The 20,677-nt window shown below is 57.2% G+C and overlaps 1 protein-coding gene across 1 annotated transcript in view; it reads left to right on the plus strand.

The window, feature by feature from the left end:
• P2RX3 (purinergic receptor P2X 3) overlaps positions 1-18,200 on the plus strand; it is a 33,352-nt gene extending 15,152 nt beyond the window's left edge. The window contains exons 9-12 of the mRNA XM_052653097.1: positions 16,668-16,761; positions 17,014-17,079; positions 17,642-17,719; positions 18,087-18,200. Coding sequence (XP_052509057.1) covers positions 16,668-16,761; positions 17,014-17,079; positions 17,642-17,719; positions 18,087-18,200 — 352 coding nt within the window. The remainder of the gene's footprint in view (positions 1-16,667; positions 16,762-17,013; positions 17,080-17,641; positions 17,720-18,086) is intronic.
• Positions 18,201-20,677: the final 2,477 nt, after the last annotated feature.

The raw sequence follows: 20,677 nt of genomic DNA on the forward strand, positions 1-20,677 counted from the left end.
CCTTCTTTATGGTCCAACTCTCACATCTGTACATGACTACTGGAAGAACCATAGCTTTGATGATATGGACTTTGTCAGCCGATTAATGTCTCTGCCTTTTAACACACTGTCTAGGCTTGTCATAGCTTTTCTACCAAGGAGTAAGTGCCTTTTAATTTCACAGTTGCAGTCACCGTCCGTGGTGATTTTGGCTCGAGTGTGAAGAGGCAAAGATGCTCTATTTGACCCTTATGGTTTAAGAGTTTCTAGAGAGCCCAAAAGGGTAAGGGCACAGGGGGCATCTCTGTGGCCCTGGCTCTGCCCGCTCAGAGCACCCCCCAACCTCACTCCCCACCCCGGGGGAGCCAGCCACTACCCTCGTGTTGCCACAAACTACGGGCTCCACACGAACACCCAATGCTATGCTGAGGTCACCTGTCGGGGAGGCTCCTGGCCACCGACCCAAAACCTCAGAGAAGAGAACAGGGTTACGGCCAGGCTCATTCAGCTCAGCCGCGGTGCAGATCCAGTGTGTCTGCTCTGAAGAGTCTCACGAGGCTTCTCGCCAGTGTGTGAAGTGTCCCATGTGCGTTTGCTCAAAGTTCCTCACCCCCTGCCCAAAGGAGCTTCCCTCCCCCGACTTCACAGATGAGAAAGCAGAGGCTTGCGAGTGAAATACTTCTCTCGAGGTCACAGAGCCAGTAAGCGTGAGCGCCTGGATGCAAACCTGTTTTCTTGGCTGCTTTCCACTCCAGTCAGAAAGGTTGGGCACATTCACCTTTCACGCGGCCAGTGTAGTTAATACATTCATCCCCCCTTTAAAGACGAGGAGTCTGAGGTCCAGGGAGGCTGAAAGACTAGCTGCTGCTGCTGGAGGCACCATTCCTGGCCCAGTCTTTTGTCTCCCAAACAAATTCATCTGCTTCCTCGTCTCCAAAAGAGGCTAGATTTTTTTTTTTTTCCCAACGTCCTGCTGTTGCCGTTTGCTCTGGAGGGAATGAAATTATTCAGCCAAGCTTCAGCCTTCTTTTAATCTGCAAACTCAGACGTTCAGAGGCAGCTAGAGACTCGAGTTTCCATCCCTAATTACTTCTGCAGCTCCTTTCCAAATGCCAGCCCCCACCCCAAGGATCTTGAAGATCTTTGCCTGCAGAAGTCAGACTTAGAGAATTGATAGCTGTCGAAGGCACCTCGACTAACGCGGCCATTTAACGGAAAAGGAAGTAGACCCTCCGAAGGGGCAGGTGATGAGGCCAAGGTCACAGGTGCACGTTGGAGGAGCCTTGGAGGTCATTTGCCCCCAGTCCCTATGGCAGTCTCTGCGATGCAGCCCCAGACAGGGTCTGTCTGTCACTGATGGCTCCAGTCATTGGAAAGGTGACCTGGTATTGAGCCAACATGCGTCTCCCTTCCACTCCCACCCAAAGCACCTGGTGCCGTCCATCTAAATTAATCTTTCTTTGTGTGATCTCCTGAAGGTCCCCATCTGTCCCTACCTGAAATTGAGTGGAAAGATTTTATTTTTACTCCCAGGTCTCTTGTATGTGGTGTAAGGTTCCAAAGGCCATTTTAACTTAGTGTTTTCATGAGGCTTCTTTCCAAATACCTTGAGAATGTGCAGTGGGCGGGTTCGTCCACATCGGTCCCAGACAGAGTGCAGCATTTCCGAAAATAGGGACTGGCACAACTTCCCTGGAGGCCCAGAGGTTAAGACTCCCCGCTGCCGACGCAGCAGACTGGCTGGGAAACCAAGAGCCCACAGACCATGCCACGTGGCCAAAGGATTTTTTTTAATTATTAATAAAAAAAAATTTAAGAAATAAGAACTGGCGAGAGTTACCAATTCCAGGGTGCGCAAAGTGACAGCCACCCCAGCAGAAGGGCTTCTGCGTGTTGGGTGCCCCACGGCTTAGCGGGGCAGGATTTCAACCAGAGAGCTGACTGCATCCCCCAGAGGGCCGGGCAGGCAGTGTTGTGGGGGCACTGAGTGTCTTTCTGCCCGTAAACGGGTATGTGCATGCGTTTGGGGATGAATGTGTGTGAGTGAGCACGTGTGTCAGTTGTGTGAGTTGGTGAGGCTGAGTGAGAGTGTGTCAGGGAACACATGTGAGACTGTGTGAGTAGCTAGGCAGAGACAGTGCAAAGACGAATTGGAAATCCTCTGTCAGTCAGGGTCTCAGCAGGAAATGGATGGCACGTGTCAGCTGAGCAACTGGAGGAGAGCTGGGTAAAGGGACTGTCTTGAAGCGGAGAGGAGAGCCTCAAAGGACAGTGCAGCGTCCACAGCGGGGACAGCCGCAGGACGCTGGTGACGGGCCAGGTCTGAAGGGATGAGGGCAGGAAGCCGTTCCCGGCCCCGGGACACAGATTAGCAGGCAAGAGAAGCAAAGGCCGGGGCAGCCCAGGGTGAGGTCGGGCAAGGAGGAGGGGCAGAGTCAGGCAGGGAGGAGCAGGTCAGGCAGGGAGGAGCAGGGTCCGTTAGGGAGGAGCAGGGTCGGGTAAGGAGAAGTGGGGTTGGGTAAGGAGGAGCAGGTCAGGCAGGGAGGAGCAGGGTCAGGCAGGGAGGAGTGTGGTCAGTTACGGAAGAGCAGGGTCGGGTAAGGAGGAGCAGGGTCGGGTAAGGAGGAACAGGGTCAGGCAGGGAGGAGCGGGGTCAGTAGAGACACCCAGCACAACCCTGACAGCTTTCCACTGTGAGGTCCCAGCTCTGCCCTACCTCCTGGAGGCCTCTGAGCCTTCCACGCCCCTATGAAAACCTTGATTGCCCCAGAAAAATGCACGTATTGACACGTGTGAGCAATTTGGCAGGCGATTTCTTTCTGTACAGGATCCTCGATTTCTACGAATAAGGTGAAGTCCACTCTCGGAATAGCAAATCCAAGCCAGAGGACTGGCAGGGCAGCAGCCTCCCCTCCCCCGGTTCTGTTCCTTTCACAGGAAGTTAACCTCTTGGGCTGTTAGGCCATCTTTTTTTTTTCTCTCTCTCTGCATTTATATTCATACAGCATAGAATTCCAGGGCTTTGAAGACCTTGAAAAGCTTATCCCTGGACCTCAGATTGGGAGCCCCTAGAGTTAAGTAGGAAGAGCCCTCTCAGACCACTTTTTGATAGGATTTACAGCTCATCCTCTGCCTCTCACCCCCAAGGAAGGCTCAGGAAGATTCTGAGACTTGCCCAAGGTTACACGGCCCAGTGAAGAGGACGTGAGTCCTCAAACCCAGGGACCTGATCTGTGGCTCCTCAGCAGCTGTCAGGGATATAGCCCCCCACCCCCACCCTGCTTGCTGGAATGACAGAATCAGAACCGTGCGTTTTGCACAATCGGATTTCTCGTTCCTCCCCTGAGAGCTCCCAAGACAGCTCTGCTATACTGAAAGGCAACGCAGTCTTGGATTTCCTCTCTCAGAGTCTGGGACAGAAAACACTTGTTCAGCTTCGAGATGTTCCCCGTGCCGTAGGTGTTTCTAGCGATCGTTTGGTGTTGGAAACGTCCCCACCGCAGCTTTCATGAAACTCTGAAATCTGGCGTGTGTTCCACTTCCATGTTGCAACGTGCAACTCGGCGAGCTCTCGGGCCAATTGACAGAGACAGAATCGAATGGCACCCTTGGCTTTGATCGCACTTTCTGCAATCTGGATTTTTTCTCCTTCCAAAAGCCGTAGAAAGTGTGATAAAATCAGTCATTTCCATCATTTCTGCAGAAACACGTGCAGGTCCCCTCGGCTCGGGGGTATGGGTTGGAATTCTCTCTCCTCCGATTTCGTCTCTGCTTCCTTTAGCTTATGGTGAGAGGCGAGGCAATTAGAGCGATCCTGAGTTCATTCCGCCCTTTCCCACTCCCGTGTCTACTCACCCGCACAACAGCCAGCAGGATGGGTAGAGGCTACTGGCTGACACTCCTGGGCACTTACTCATGAGCCTGGGACTTGGCAAGTGCCCTGTGTGGATTACCCCATCGACTCTGAAGAGGGAGGATTTTATAACTGGAAATCTGAGGTTCAGAGGTTGCGTCTGTCTGCCCCCAGACTACGCAGCAAACAGTACTGGAGCTGGAATCCGAGCTCTGGCAGGCTGACCCCCGAGCTCGTGTTCGCAGCCCCAAGCATGCTGGCAGGACTGGTATGGTCACCCCCATTTTACAGATGAGGAAACTGAGGCCAAAAAACAAATCACTCCCAGGATCAGACAGCTAGTAACTTGGCTCTCTGGTATATCTTCCAGCTCTGTGTCCATTGACCTTTCCCTGCCTTGTTGAAGATAAACTAATAGTAATTTTTTTTAAAAAAAAAAGATCCAACACACCGTATTTTAAATGTCTGCCTTTGCAGTTGATTAGGCTCCTAGAACGTGAGTCAATCAATGTAACCTGGGACTCTTCTCACAGGGGAGGAGTCCCTGCCTGCTGGAAGGATGTTGCCTCAGCCCCATGCAAGGAGTCTGCCAGGAGATATTTTCCCGTCAGTATAAAAAAATCAACTGTAAAAGTATATTTCAGCTGGCAAAATTACTTCCCACCAGGCAGAAGCTTTGCTGAGAATGCCGCCTCCCTCACTCAGACACCCGAATTCCAGGCCCAGGTTTTCCCTCGCAGGTTCAGCTGGATCCACACGTTGGTTGCTGTTTTTCCTGCTGTTTTAACAGTTACGAGTCCCTGCTTTGGGAAGGAGTTTCCACCACTCCTTGGGAGATGGATCATTTCTAAACAGATGTCTGAGAGCTTCCAAGGGATTTGTACGTGGTGATTAAAAAACCCTTCTCCATTCAGTTTAGTGACTACAAATATCAGCTCCGCGTGGGAAAGCGCCCCTCAGGGTTGAAGTGAAGGGAAGTGAATGAAAGTCGCTCAGTCATGTCCGACTCTTTGCATGGACTATATTCTATACAGTCCATGGAATTCTCCAGACCAGAACACTGGAGTGGGGAGCCTTTCCCTTCTCCAGGGGATCTTCCCAACACAGGGATCGAACCCAGGTCTCCCGCATTGTGGGTGGAGTCTTTACCCGCTGAGCCACAAGGGAAGCCACTCAGGCCTGGAGCTGCCCCACAGTGAGCTGGGCAGCTCCCACCCGTGGGACCTCCCCTCACTGGAGATGTCCAGGCTGAAGTGGGGAGGGTTTGCGGCCTTCTTTTCACCTCCAGTTACAGCATGTGCTGGGTTGTGGCTGACCTGGAGAGAGCAGGACCAGTTCGTGCTGCTGCTGCTGCTGCTAAGTCGCTTCAGTCATGTCCGACTCTGTGCGACCCCATAGAAGGCAGCCCACCAGGCTCCCCCGTCCCTGGGATTCTCCAGGCAGGAACACTGGAGTGGGTTGCCATTTCCTTCTCCAATGCATGAACGTGAAAAGGCAAAGTGAAGTCGCTCAGTCGTGTCCGACTCCTAGCGACCCCATGGACTGCAGCCCACCAGGCTCCTCCGTCCATGGGATTCTCCAGGCAAGAGTACGGGAGTGGGGTGCCACTGAGATCCCGCTCATCTAGTGTATCATCTAAGACGTGTCTCCTTATTAATTCTCTGTCTTGATGACCAGCCCATCGGTGTGAGTGGGGTGTTGAGCTTCCTGCTATGTTACTGCCAATTTCTCCTTCTCTGTCTGTCTGTGTTCGTCTTACGTATCGAGGTGCTCCTGTGTTCAGTGCATAGATATCTGCAATTGTTACGTCTTCCTCTTGGATTGATCCCTTGATGACTATGTATATCCTCCTATCTCTTGTGATATTCTTTAAGGTCTATTTTGTCTGATATGAGGACTGCTGGTCCAGCATTTGCTTCCCATTTGCATGAAATATGTTTTCCCATCCTGTCACTTTCAGTCTATATGTGTCTTTAGGTCTGAAGTGGGTTTCTTATAGACAACATATATACGGGTCTTGTTTTTGTATCCATTCAGCCAGTCTGTGTTTTTTGGTTGGAGCATTTAGTCCATTTACATTTAAAGTAACTATTGGTATTTGTGTTTCTATTGCCATTTTCTTAATTGTTTGGGGTTGATTTTTTAGACCTTCTTTCTTCTTTGTATTTCTTGATTACACAAGTCTGTTTAATATTTGTTGTAACGCTTAACATTTGCTTGTCTGAAAAGCTTTTTATTTCTCCATCAATTTTGAATGAGATCCTTGCAGGGTACGGTAATCTTGGTTGTGGTTTTTTTTTCCCCTTTCAATACTTTAAATCTATCTTGCCATTCCCTTCTGGCCTGCAGTTTCTGCTGAAAGATCCGCTGTTAAGTGTATGGAGTTTCACTTGTTTGTTACTTGTTGCTTCTCCCTTGCTGCTTTAATGTTATTTCTTTGTGTTTTTAGTCTTTGTTAGCTTGATTAACATGTGTCTTGGCATGTTGCTTCCTGGGTTTATCCTGTGTGACACTCTGTGCCTCTTGGACTTGATTGACTGTTTCCTTTTCCATGTTGGGGAAATTTTCAACCATAATCTCTTCCCATTTTTTCTCACACCCTTTCTTTTTCTTTTGTTCTGCTGCTGCTGCTACTGCAGCTAAGTCGCTTCACTCGTGTCCAACTCTGTGCGACCCCAGAGAAGGCAGCCCACCAGGCTCCCCCGTCCCTGAGATCGACCAGTTCCTAGGATCAAGGAATTTTTTTTAACTTTTTAAGAAATTTATTTATTTTTAATTGAAGGATAATTGTTTTGCAGTATTAGGTTGGTTTCTGCCAAACATCAGCGTGAGTCAGCCATAGGTATACATACGTCCCCTCCTCTTGAACCCCCCTCCTGCCTCCCTCCTCATCCAGCCCCTCTAGGTTGTCACAGAGCCCCGGTTTGAGATAACTTTATCTGTTTATTATTCTTGGCCGCACTGGTTCTTTGCTGCAGTGAGTGGGCTGCTCGCTGCGGTGGTCTCATGGGCTCCAGGGCAGGTGGGCTCAGTGGTTGTACTGCCCTGTGGCTTGTGTGATCCTCCCAGACCAGGGATCAAATCCGCGTCCCCTGTGTGGGCAGGACAACTCCCAGCCATGGGACCCCCAGGGAAGACCCAACCAAGGAATCTTTAATCTAGTAGAGATGATAAACCTGCACTCAAATAATGAGAATGTTTACACGCACACAGATCTGTTGCTGGGGGGAGCCAAGAATAGTTAAGACCAAACAGAGGGGAAGCAGAGGGAGGTCCAGGCGGTGGTTCGGGCCCTGACGCAAAAACTCGGTGTGATTTCTCGGCAAGGCCTCGTTCCCTCTGCGGGCCTCGGTGTCCGCCTCTGTGAAATGGGCTGGCTACAGGTGACTGTCTCTAAGCCCAATTCAGTGCGTGTGGGCGTCTGGGGAAGGGCTTCTGGGGAATGGCTTTGGAGACTCAGGCTGCTGAAGCGTGCGCTCTTTATTTGTAGACCTGTGGTGTGTACCCCCTCTACCCCGAGAATGAAGCTTCCACACTGCCCTGAGGCAGCACCTCTGACAAGTGATTTATTATGGTAATTGACGCTTGTAACTTACTCATTCTTTGTTGCTGCTGGAGGCAGGAGGAAGCACGTGTATGCGCACATGCACGTGTGCGCGCGCACGCGCACACACACACACACACACACACGCACACAAGCTTCTCAGTACTTCCCAGTACTGTCAGGCCTCAGAACTGTCTGATCCAGTCCTGTGCTGAGGGCATCCTGTGTGGGCACAGAACAGGTGTCTCTGCAAGGGGCGTGGCGGGAAAGCCGGCTCAGCTGGGGTTTGTGAAGAAGCACACACAGGGCTCCCACCCCTGGCCCCCCAGTCAGTGCAGAGGATGGAGCCCGGAACGGGCCACAGCCACACAGCGACCCAGCTCCAGGCGGAACCCCAGCAAAGCAGCAGCAGCGGGTGGAACCGATACCCCACCTTCTGCTTCCCACCCGCTGGTCCCTCGCCGGTGCCTCCCACCCACCAGCCCCCCACTAGAAACCAGGGAGGAGTCGGGGGCAGGAAGGCAGCCTGTGGAGGTCGGAGAGCAGAGACTGGGTGCCGGGGGGCTCCCCTAAGTCCAGTGATTAAGACTCGGAGCTCCCTATGCAGTGGGCGGGGTTCAATCTCTGGTCCGGGAACTAAGATCCCTCCTGCCTCAGGGTGCAGTCGTAACAGGAGAGAGAGAGAGGCTGGGTGTTGGGACAGGTGACCGTTCAACACGAAGCTTCCACACGAGTTCCAGTGTGGACTCGGGGGCCCCCTGGACCCCGAGGGCCAGCCCTGCCGATTGGTGCCCCCTCGCAGGCATCCCCCCCGTTCCCCAGCTCAGCACGGGCAGGTGTCCGGGGTCTCTCCTCCCTCTGATCATCCTGGCATCATCGCGTCAGAGCGCACCGCCGTGTTTTCGCAGGCACCAGCTGAACCGGCTGCAGCCAACGCTCCCTTCAAAGCCTCTTCTCGCAAGGAAGCGGCAGCGGATGGGCAGGGAGCTGTGGGTTCCAGAGGCACCGTTTGGATTCCAGCTGTGCCCCCTTGCTGTATTTCCATGGCGCATCTGGGGAAACTGAGCCCCAGGTTTTGTAGCTCATCCAAGTGGCAAAGCCGGAGCCCCAGCCCAGGATGGTATCGTTCCAGGGCCCCGAAGCCACCAGCTGCTCTGGAGCTGCTGTTGTGAGGGGCCTCGATGAAACGACGGGTGTGGAAGCCGCCGGCTTCCTCAGCGGAAGAAAGCGCCACACTTATGTTACTTCCCTGCGCTGTTCCCACCAATAGCATCTACTTCCCCACCCAGCCAGCTGTCAGATCTAAATGTTTCTGCTGGGGAGAGAGACAGCCTTTGTTCCTGCCTTGTCCTAGCTACACCTGACAAATGGGGAGAAATGGGTAGGAGGAAACTCGGAGGCCAACCTTGCGAAGCTCTACTGTGAGATGTCAGGAATCTCAGAAATCCCCTCCAGCAAGCATTTACCCGACTCCTTGCTGAACTGGGCAGGCCCTTGGGCAAAGAGAGACAGGGAGATCCGACTTGTAGTTAATAGTCCCCGGTTATTGTTTTAGAAACTATTTCTGTGTTATCTGGCCGCGGCGGGTCACGGGATCTTCGTTGCGGCCTGTGGGCTCTCTAGGTGTGACGTTCTGGCCCAGGAGCTGCAATGTGGGGCTAGTTGCTCTGACCAGAGATCAGATCCACGCCCCCTGCATTGCAAAGCAGCTTCTTACCCACTGGACCACCAGGCAAGTCCCGATAGTCCTAATTGTTAGCTACAGTCTGGGGTGGCAGGTACTGGAGCAGAGGCCTGGATCCCAGCAGAGACAGGAAAGGCAGCCCGAAGGGGCGTTTCAGCCTCAGTGCTGCGCTTGTAAGCCAGCCTGTGTGCGTGCTAAGTTGCTTCTGTCGTGCTGGACTCTGTGACCTTATGGACCGTAGCCCGCCAGGCTCGTCTGTCCCTGGGATTCTCCAGGGAAGGATACTAGAGTGGGTTGCCATGCCCTCCTCCAGGGGATCGTCCCGACCCAGGGAGCAAACCCGCATCTCTTACGTCTCCTGCATTGGCAGGCGGGTTCTCTACCACTAGAGCCACCTGTGGAAGCCAGCACGCTGGGGAAAAAAAACAGCACTGATTTGCAGTGCTTGCCGATTTCCGTGGTGTAAACACGCCACCGCGGGCAATTTCGAGCCAAAGCACGTAGCCCCTGGCCTCAGCAGTGGGAAGAGAGACACAGGCGGGCTCCCGGGGCGGTGCACCAGCCAGGGCCGCTTCCCCTCTGTCCTCCACCTGCCAGGTTGCTGAGCTTTTCAGGGCGCAGCATCCTTGCCCTCAAGAGGGCCTGCAGACCCCTCAGCCAGGAAAGCTGCCCAGCTCCGGCCGCTCTTACCTCTCGGCCCCCGGCTCGTCAAGTCTCAGCGTCCACGTCGCTTTCGCATGGCGCCTTCCTTGACCTGCCAGCCTCCATGCCCTGTGCTCTGGCATCCACCTTTCCCTGAGTGTGGGTCTGCGCGGCTTGTTCCTGTTTCCCTTCCTCATCCGAGAGCAGAGCTTGCCAGTGCGTCAGCAGTGCCTAACACCACGCCTGGCATGGAGCAGGGAGCTCTGAAGAACTGTGGGGAGTAGAAGTGACAGGCCTTGGAGCTGGGCCCCGCGGGATGAATAGGAGTCTGTGCAGTGGGGAAAGGGAGGAGAAGGGGCATCAGGGGCAGAGGCACAGAAATCAGCGTGCACGGAGAGTGTTCAGGGGGTCCAGAATGCGGGCAGCGTGCTGTGCGGGTGGTGAGGGGCCTCTTAGGGTGAGGCTGGGACCGCAGACCTGGGGCTTGGCATTCCAGGCCGAGGAGCTGAATGCAGATGCCGTCCTCACTGGCCTCATCTCCTAGCCAAGAGGACCAGAGCCAGAGAGGCAGGAATCAGAGGACTTAGGAAAGTCAGGGCTCAGCCACAGGGTGGGGCTTCCTGGGTGGCACCAGTGGTAGAGAATCTGCCTGCAGTGAAGGAGACATGAGAGACGCAGGTTTGATCCCAGGGTTGGGAAGATTCCCCTAGAGGAGGGCACGGCAACCCACTCCAGTATCCTTGCCTGGAGGATCCCACAGACCGAGGAGCCTGGTGGGCTACAGTCCGTGAGGTCACAGAGAGTCGGACACGACTGGTGACTTGGCCTGCACGCAGGTTCGGGGTAGCTCAGCCCTTCCGTTTACTTCTCTGCTTATTTATTTATCTGTTGGCCGCATCACACGGCTTGTGGGGTCTTGGTTCCCAACCAGGGGCCAAACCCCAGGCCCGCGGCAGTGAAAGCGCCTAGTCTGAACCACTGGGCCACCAGGGAACCCCACGCCCTTCTCCTTTTTCGGTGAGGTGGCTGGGGTCCTCCTTTGGACGCCTCGTGGCTCACCTATGCTCTTTGTAAATGTTTATTTCATTCGTTATTTACTCATCCAGCCGCTCTGGGTCTCAGCTGTGGCATGTGGGATCCTAAGGTGCGGCATGTGACCTCTTCGTTCGGCATGTGGGACCTAGAGTTCTCTCTGACCAGGGGTTGAATCCTGGCCCCCCCGCATTGGGGGCACAAAATCTTGGCCACTGGAGCACCAGGGAAGTCCTCTCGATTCTGCGCTTTCACTTTGCCCTGTTCTCAGGATGAGGAAACAGGCATGCCTTGAGCACTCACGGTACATATCTGGGCACCATCCCGCCACCTTCCTTCCTGCAGCTCTTTTTACTCTCACGTATTGACCGAAGCAAAAAGCTCAGAGAGGTAGAGAAACTCACCCAGGGTCAAAAAGCTGGTCAGCGACAGCCGTGGAACCACACGTCAGTCTGCCAGGCTTCCTAAGAAGGTGTGTTCTCGGCAGTGTGGTGTCCTTGGGATTCGCCCTCTCTGAAACCTTGAATGACTCCCCAGTGTCAGCTCATTCCTTGTTCTTCTACAAATCCTTCTTGCCTCTGAGCCTCAGGCGTCTGAGCTGTGCCGTAATGGTGGCGGCTTAGTCGCTAAGTCGTGACCTACTCTTGCAACCCCGTGAACTGTAGCCCACCAGGCTCCTCGGTCCATGGGGTTCTCCAGGCAAGAATTCTGGAGTGGGCTGCTATTTCCTTCTCCAGGGCACCTTCCTGACTCGGGAACTGAACCCGGGTCTCCTGCACTGCAGGTAGATTCTTTCCCAGTGACTGAGCTATGAGGGAGGGGTTTGTAGTAGTCAGGGTAAGTACTGCCAGCTGCCGTAACAAATTGCCCCTGTAGCTCAGTGGCTCAGCAGAGGCTTACGCCTTGCTCAAGGCGCCATGCCCTGTGGGTCAGGGTGGGTGGAGAGCTGTGTGAAGTCCTCTGGGGGTCCTGCCACCCCTGGGTCAGCCTCCTCTGGGGCCTAAGCTCTCCCCTGGCTCCTGAGCACCCAGCCGTTAGGCTGGGAAGGACGAGGAAGGTACAGAGCTCTCACACACCCCAGCCCGGTGGCAACAGCCCTCACTTCCCTTCACTTTCTGTTGACAAGAAGTGGTCCCGGGGGCCCAGGTAAAGGCGATGGGGCTGGGAAACCCGGTCCAGCTGGGTGCCAAGGCAGAAGATAGCCCCGAGCCTGGTGCGCACGGAACCTGTCTCTGCCACAGGGTGGGGCCAGATTCTGTGATCCCCCCCCACCCCCACTGCAGCCACACCGCGTGCAGAAGTCAGGCCGCGTTTGCAACCGGGGCCTCCCCCTCACCCCCAGGCCGAAAGCCGTTCCTCCTCCCGCCCTCCCGGGAGGAGAACCCGTCCCTGCCAAGCCTCCACCGAGGGCGTGTGGGCGGCGAGATAATGATCTGAGCGTGCTTATTGCCTCTTGGAAGGCAGGTGCTGGAGGGGAACCAAGCCCGCTTTGGTTCTTCTCTCTGTTCTCTTCACATTACTTCCCAAGATAAATTTAGCCAGCCCCGCTCCGGGCGGCGGTACCCAGGATACCGACTTCTTGTTCTCCGAGCCCATGTCAGAGCGTTCCCCACGGCTGCAGCCGGGAGCCAGGGACGCAGACCTCAGGAGCACGTCCCGGTCTCGGCCCTGCACGTCTGTGACCCCTCCGCCCACCCGCCCCATCCCCAGCCCTCAGCTGCCGCGTATTCCAGACAAGGGCCCTGAGCGCTCCAGTGACCTGAGACAGAACGCGGAGCACAGAAGGGCTTCCCGATCCGGTGCTGTGTCCTTCCCAAAGAAAGAAAGGAACGAACACAAGAGTAATTGCGGCCACTTAGCGCCCAGAGGCAGGAGAGCTCTGGCTGAAGGCACAGACTGAGGGGTTGTGAGTGTGCCTCGGAATTCCAGTTCAGGAGAGCGACCTTGTCAGCTGTCTCTCCATCTGCAAAATGGGCCAACGCTGCGTTCTTGAGATTTCCCAAGAAGCTCTAGAGATGTGCGTATTTTTCTGCTGAATTCTGTGAGTGGGTGTGGAGATGGAGACGGTTCATACGTTGCCTTGGGCCAGCCTGAGAAAGCCACAGCGAGGACTTTCTGGAGCCTTCTGCCCACACCAGACCCTTCTTCTGCAAACTTCCTGAACTCTCCCGCGAGGCCTGCCGGCAGAATTAGGTTCTGGGGCCTCTTCATTTTTACAGAAATGATTTCCTTTCTGGCGTTCGTCCTGTTCTTCTACAGCTGGTGCGCTTCCAGTCTGGGGCTCTTCGCCTCGCTCTGTAAAGCTCTCTGCCACCTCCCCCCAGACCACACTGACCCTGATTTTCTTTTACATGTCTCTTTATCCGACTGCACCAGGTCTAGGGGTGGCGTGCAGGATATAGTTCCCTGCCCGAGGATGGAGCCCCGGGCCCCTGCACTGGGAGCGCGGACTCACCGCCTCCCAGTGAGATTCCACCAGGGAGGGCGACCAGGGAGGTTCCCCTGCTCACCGTACTTGTGAGGATGAGGTAGCTGCTGCCGTATTTCCTTGTCCTCCAAATCTTTTTTTTCTTTTTTTTCCTTTTCGGCCACACTGCACATTTTGCAGGATCTTAGTTCCCTGACCAGGGATTGAACCTGGGTCCCAGCAGTGAACGCACCAAGTCCTAACCACTGGCCAGCCAGGGAACTCCCCCACCGAGGCTTTGCCCTTGGGGTTAAGTGGCTGCCCTTCTCGCAGCCTCCTTCCCAGGCCTGGGTTTGTTCTGCCTCTGGTCTCACTGTCAGGAGGACCCTTCTGTCTCCCCAGCCTCTCCCTCTAGCTGCAGAGTCCCTGGAGGAAACACATGCCCGGGTCAGCCTCCCCAGAGACTGTTTTCTCCCCGAACCCTTTCCAGCCTTTCCAAGGCCTCTGTCGGCAAACAGGTGCTTCCCTTGGGCACAGGCAGAAACCGAAGATGGGTCCCCTCCTGCAACGCACCCTCCTGACCCAGACGAAGCTCTCCAGGCCCAAGCTTCCAGCTTGTAAAGTGGGGAAGGGGAGGGCCGGAGTCCCAGGAGGTAACAGTCAGGGGTCTCAAAAGGGGCGACTAGACGGAGGCACTCTTTGCAGAGGTGGGCAGGCTGCCCTGCGGGCTCTGGGCCTCAGGTGGGAGGCCAGCCCGGTTAGAGGCCCCGCAGAGGAGCCAGGAGACAAAAAGCACCCTGCCTGTCTTCCCTTCACCCTCTGGCCACCCGCGGGCGCCTCCCACTGGCTGGACCAGCCCGACCCAAAGGCAGGGGGCTGGGCGGGAGTGGTCTCTGCAGAGAAGGACAGAGAGGACGTCCAACATGGAGGTCAGGAGTGCGCCCGCCTCAGAGGGTGGGCTCGGGGTCACCCCTCTCACTGACCTGCGGAGGAGACCTCAGCACGCCCTGGGTTATAGACGCCAGAAGTGAAACCCCAGGGGCTGAGTCCTAGGAAAGAGCCCACACCTGCAGCCCGTGGTGGTGGAACCAGGATTTAAGCTCGTTTCTGCCTGACCCCGGAGTTCCCAGAGCTGACGGGCATGCTGGCTGCATCCCTCAGTGGTGTCTGACTCTTCGCGATCACACGGACTGTACCCCACCAGGCTCCTCTGTCCATGGAATTTCCCAGGCAAGAACACTGGAGCAGGTTGCTAGCTCTTCCTCCAGGGGATCTTCCCGACCCAGGGACTGAAGTCGAGTCTCCTGCACTGGCAGGCGTGTTCTTGACCGATGAGCCACATGGGAAGCCACCCGGCCAGCCGTGACAGGAGCTGACATTTACGATTTAAGGTGGCTCTCCCCCCACACGCCAACGGTGACCTCCTCCCCGCCGTGATCCTTCCGTTCTCTGTCCCCTCGGGCTCAGCACTTCCATTTTCCCCGCTGGACAGTTTGGAAAGCAAACATCCCTGGGAGGGGTGTTGTGTCAGTTGCTGGACACTTCCAGGGAGTGAGTTTCTCAGCTGTCCTCTGTTCTGGGAGAGGCCCAGGATGGGCCTGGGAGCCCCTGGGGACTGGAAATGCTGAAAGGGAGGTGCCCGATAAAAAGACCGGTGTGGACCCCAGACAGTTGCAAAGCTCTCTGTGTCCCTTCTCGGTGGGGACTCACCGAATCTAAATCCTCTTCCTGGGATGCTGACAGTGGGAGGCTGTGTTACCGCTTTGGGGCAGTAGCCAAAAAAGATTACCCTGCACCCCACTCCAGTACTCTTGCCTGGAAAATCCCATGGACAGAGGAGCCTGGTAGGCTGCAGTCCATGGGGTCACTAAGAGTCGGACACGACTAAGCCACTTCACTTTGACTTTTCACTTTCATGCATTGGAGAAGGAAATGGCAACCCACTCCAGTGTTCTTGCCTAAAGAATCCCAGGGATGGGGGAGCCTGGTGGGTTGCTGTCTATGGGGTCGCACAGAGTCGGACACGACTGAAGCGACTTAGCAGCAGCAGCAGCAGGGTTAGTTTCCCAGGCGGTGCTAGTGGTAAAGAATCCACTTGTCAACACAGGAGCCAGTGCGGGTTCGAGCCCTGGGTCAGGAAGACCCCCTGGAGAAGGGAATGGCACCCCACTCCAGTATTCTTGCCTGGAGAATCCCATGGACGGAGGAGCCTGGCGGGCTACAGTCCACGGGGTCACAAAGAGTCAGCCACGACTGGGCACATACATACACACGTGCACACACACACACACACACACAACTGAGCACATACATACACGCACACGTACACACAGAGTTAGTTTCACCCATAATGGGCACAGCCACGCAGAGGAAACACGCTGGCTTTAGAAGCCGAAGGACCAGTGCAATCCAAGTCCTTGCTGACTGTGAGCCGGCAGGTAGACCCCGTCACCACCACAGGCATCCCCAAATGGCATGACACCCACCTCACTGTGTCCAGTGAGAGTGAAACGTGATCACTCTGATCGGTCTTCCGCGTGGTTCCGGGCACACGGCAGAGAAAGCTCAGAGAGCGAGTTCTTGAACGGTGGGGTGGGGGTGTGCAGATCCGGCACTAGGTCTTGGCCAGGTGAGTCACCCTGGACCAGTCGTTAGCCCCTAGAGCCAGTCACACCCTTATCCCACTGGCTTGTGAGATGCAGTGTCTGAAAGCATTTATTATTATCATTATCATCGTCTCAGCCACGCCTTGTGTCATGAGGGACCTTAGTTCCCTGACCAGGGTTCAAACGTGCGTCCCCTGTGTTGGAAGCACCAAGTCCCAACCAGTGGACCCTGAGAGAAGTTCCTAAAAGCACTTTTTAAAGCCGCTCTACAAAGCACTTTCAGAATCAGTGTATTCCTTCACAGTGTCGGCACCAGGGAGCCCCTCTCGGGGCTTGCTTTGTTCCAGACCTTGTTCTCAGCCCCTGACACGTGTGACTTCACTGTTTTCGTAGCAGGACTTCTGTAGTATGCTCACTCACAGATGAAGGAATCGATTCTCAGAGAGGTTAAGTAACTGTCCCAAGTTGGGCGGCTGGCAAGTGGCAGAAGCAGGCTTTGAATCCAAGCGGGCCGAGACGCCCATGGCAAGGGGCACACCCGTCTGGGAGAGGACTCCCAGAGAAAGAGAGCGGTGGAAGCCTGGAGTCCAGCGTGGCTCACACCGTCCTCCGCATCAGACTCACTTAGAGGAGTAATTTAGAAGGCAGCCTAGTCCTAGTCCTCAGGACCTAGTCCTGAGCTGCTGAGTCTCTGGGTTCAGGGCCGGGCCTGGAAATCTGCCTCCTTAACAAACCCTCCAGGTTTTGGCTGTGCAGGCGGCCAGCTGAACACACGGGGAGGACCGCGGCGGGAGTCCTGCTGCACCGTCAGGCAGGGCTGGGCGGTGAACGAGGGCTGCAGGGCTCTAGGGGACCCTGAGGGTTCAAGCAGGAGAGACAGGAGCCCGCAACGGGCCTGCGCCTTCCCCTCTGGCCTCCAGGTTCGCCAAGTACTACAAGATGGACAACGGCAGTGAGTACCGCACCCTGCTGAAGGCTTTCGGCATCCGCTTCGACGTGCTGGTGTACGGGGACGTGAGTTCTGGGCCGGGGGCGGGGCGAGACCCAGGCCCATTCCGGGCCTCGGGGCCGGGGCCTGCCGCTGACTCGCCCAGAGACCCTCGCTGGTCACATTTCCGCAGCGCGGTGGGGGTGGGGGGCGCCCACTGGTCCCCCGAGAAGCCTTCTGGCTCCACGGCCGCCCTGGCTGGGAGTCCAAGTTAAGCCTCAGGCCTCACCCGGCCCTGCTGGGCGCCCTGCGCACTCACGTTGGTCTTCGTGCACCAGGCTGGCAAGTTCAACATCATCCCCACCATCATCAGCTCCGTGGCGGCCTTCACCTCGGTGGGAGTGGTGAGTGCGGGCCCTCCAGCCTCGGTCACGCCCGGGGTGCAGGGTGGGCGGTGGGTGGGGAGCAGGCCAGCCTGGAGAAGGAGGGGGGGCCTTTTCTGCCTGGAGCCATCCCCTCCGTGCTGGGCCAGCATCTCCTGTCCTGACACCCACGTGGCCAGCGCCCCCACCCCTGTTACCAAGTCGGAGTTCCCCATCACCGTGAAGGTTTCGGAGTTTGGGGTGGTTGCTGGAGACCCCAGGGTTCCCAGACCTGAGAGCCGAGCAGGCGCAGAGCCCTGCTCCCCGGCCCTGCTCCCCGGGGTCGGGCACACGACGCCCCCCCCAACCCCGCCCATCCCCCCCCCCCCCCCCCCCCCGCATTCCCTCGGCTTCTCCCCGTGCATTTCAGGGTGGGCCCACCCCCCGGAGCTGCGGAGGTGGGTCCCAGAGACAGAGCAAAGCCCTCGGGCGTTTTCCTAAAGGAAGGTCAGCCGGGCTGCTCTGGAGGGCACGCCCCACCCCTGGGGCAGTCCTGCTTCCCCCGGCCTGCCTCCGTGCTCAGGGCCACCCGCTGTCCCTCCAGGGCACCGTCCTCTGCGACATCATCCTGCTGAACTTCCTCAAGGGGGCCGACCAGTACAAGGCCAGGAAGTTCGAGGAGGTGAGTGGTGGGGGGCGGGGGGAGCTGGACCCTGGACTGTCCTGGGTCCACGAAGGGGAGTTCACTGGGCCTCAGCACACGTCGGGTGCCCCACGGGCAGACCTTGGCCGAGCGCGGGGTGTGGTCATTGCTCTCAGCATCCCCACCCGCTCGTCGTCCCTCGGGGGCGGGCAGACCCTGCTGCGGCTTGCCTCGGGGTTTGCTTTGCCCTTTAGCTGCATGGGAAGACTCTTGGGGTCACACCCATCTGCCCTCGCTCCCCCCGGACCCGGCCATGAGCCTCGACAGCTGAGTCGGCCACACGGGGGCCCACGGGAGGACCCCACCCGTGGTGGGAGCCCGCTCACGCCAGCCCTTCTGCCTGCAGGTGAGTGAGACGACGCTGAGGGTCCCAGCCTCTGCCCACCCCCGGGACACCGGCGACCAGACCACGGAGGAGAAACAGTCCACGGACTCGGGTGCCTACTCTATCGGCCACTAAGGCCTCTCCCGCCGGCCGCACGCTCAGCCCGGGGCGCCCAGCCTCCCGACGGGAGACCCCGAGGGGCACCGGGAGACAGGAGGGGGAGCGGCTCTCATCTCTGCTGCTCACCCACAGGGGCCACAGCCAAGGCCTGGGTCTGACCGCCCCGCCACCCTGCAGACGGGGCCTGCTCCCACGAAGACCCCCGTCTCACCTGCACCCCCTGCCTCACCCCCTTCTGCTTCCCCAGACCCCAGAGCGGTGGTACCTGGCCGTCCCCCTTCCAAAGAGTAAGAGATAAAAATAGGAATAACCGTGAGCCACAGGAGCCCAGCAAGTGCCAGGCACCTTCACACGCGTTAGCTCATTTACTCCTTAGAATAGTCCTGTGAGGTAGATATTAGGTTCCCTTTTCTGAAGATAAATGGAGACTCAGAAAGGCTGAGTCGTTTGCCCCGGGACACACAGCCAGGAATCGAGAGGGCTGGGATTTGGACCCGGATCCGACTCACTCCATCACCCCCTGCCCACCAGGAGACAGGGCACACCCGGAGGCGTCTGCCCTTCCCCTTTAGCCTCCCGGGCCTTGGCCATGGTCCGTTTCCACTTCCTTAGGGGCGCGGCCCTTGCAGTCCCCAGGAGCTCAGGCAGGCCCCATGTCAGGCAGGGGTGTGGGGTCCCTTTCTCTGACTTGGGTGGATCCCAGACGCAGAAGGAAACAGGAGACGTAACTGTCAGTGAATTTTTCCTTCCCTCACCTCAAGCCGGAGAAGGGAAACTTCTCGTTTTCTCTGGGACCCCCACAGGGTCATACACATCCAGGCCCCTCACTCAGGAGCCCAGCTAGGCACCCCCTCCCCTGCCTGGGGCGGGGTGGGCTTCCCCACCCGGCGCCCTGTTCCAGGAGGTCAGCGGGTCTTCCCCATCACATGGACGAAAAGGTCGGGTGAGACCCGGCGCCCCGTGAGCAGCCAGTCAGCGGGCCTACCCCCCGGGGCCCGAACGAGGTGGTCGGCCTTCTGACATCAGAAACTAAAGGGGCTTTAGGGACCCTCCTGTCTGATTCTCTTCCTTACAGATGAACAAACTGAGGCTCGTTTGTGGAAATGGCTCGTCTGTGGTCCTGCAGTTAGCGAACCAGAGGCGTCCTGCCGCTCGGGGGTGGGGGGTGGAGAGCCAGGAGCGGACGCAGGCAGCCCGGGTGCCTCCCTGTGCCCAGTCGCCCCCTCCCCTCTGCGGTAGGGGCCCAGAAAGGTCACCAGCGGCAGGCCCAGCTAAGCATCATGAAGCGTGTGCTAAGTCGCTCAGCCGTGCCCAACTCTGAGACCCTGTGGACTGTATGTAGGCCCCCAGGCTCCTCTGTCCACAGGATTCTCCAGGCAAGAGTCCTGGAGTGTGCTGCCATGCCCTCCTCCAGGGCATCTTCGCGACCCAGGGGTCGAACCACAGTTTCTTACATGTCCCTCTTTGGTGGGTGGGTTCTTTACCACTAGCGCCCCCGGGAAGCCCTTATGAAGCCTGAGGTCTACGCTCTGTGTGTCATCTTTTGGAAAAAACTACAACATGAGGCATGGGAAAGGGCTGGTGCTGCTGAAGGGCTCAGGAGTGGGAGTTCCACCAGTTTCACGGGAGATGCCGCAGAAAAGTGGGCACCCAGGCCAGACCATGAGGTCTTAGCAGAGCTTGATTGTACAGGGAGGGCTGGTCCCTCCAGAGAAGGTGCAGGGAAATGGGTGTCAGGGCAGCTGAGGGAGTCGTTTGGGAAGGCCTGACCCCCGTGACCCCCACCCCACGGGGAGAAGGGGTGAGATTTCCCTGCAGGGGGCCCATCACCCCTTTTCCTGCTCTGCCTTCAGTCCAGCCCCTGTCCTCAGGATGCTGGGGCGGCACCTCCCCAGGTACCAGCCAGAGGATGAGGCAGCGTCCGGAGACCCGAACAGTAGAGATGTCAGTGAAGGCAGAGCTGACCTCTCCAGCCAGGAGCCCCACCGGCGTTCCCGGTGAACCCAGCTCTCAGGAGGCTGGGCCGAGGCTGGGGTCACAGCGATGTTTGTTCTCTGATGAGGGGATGGAGGCGGCTCCGTCCTGGGGGCACCCTCTCCTGCTGCCCCTCCCTTCCCTCCAGACCGCGAGGGTCCTCCTACGGGTGCCTCAGCCCATCCCAGGCCTGAACTCATGGATGTGTGACCCTGCGTGACCCTGATGTCTTCCCCGCGGCCGAACTAGGTCACGGTTCCCTGCGCAAGACTTGGGGCTGGTATCAAGAGCAGCCCCAGTACCGGCCCACCCCTGCCGCATCACATGCGCTCAGCACATGCGTCAGCGACTCCTCGCTAACCTGGATAAACTTGCTGCCCCCTCCACCCCTGTGCTGTGCTCAGCTGTGTCCAACTCTCTGAGACCTCATGGACTGCAGCCCACCAACTTCCTCTGTCCACTGGAGCAGGTTGCCATTTCCTTCTCCAGGGGATCTTCCCGACCCAGGGATCAAACCC

Source organism: Budorcas taxicolor, chromosome 15, assembly GCF_023091745.1.
Source record: "Budorcas taxicolor isolate Tak-1 chromosome 15, Takin1.1, whole genome shotgun sequence".
In the NCBI taxonomy this organism is placed as follows: domain Eukaryota; kingdom Metazoa; phylum Chordata; class Mammalia; order Artiodactyla; family Bovidae; genus Budorcas; species Budorcas taxicolor.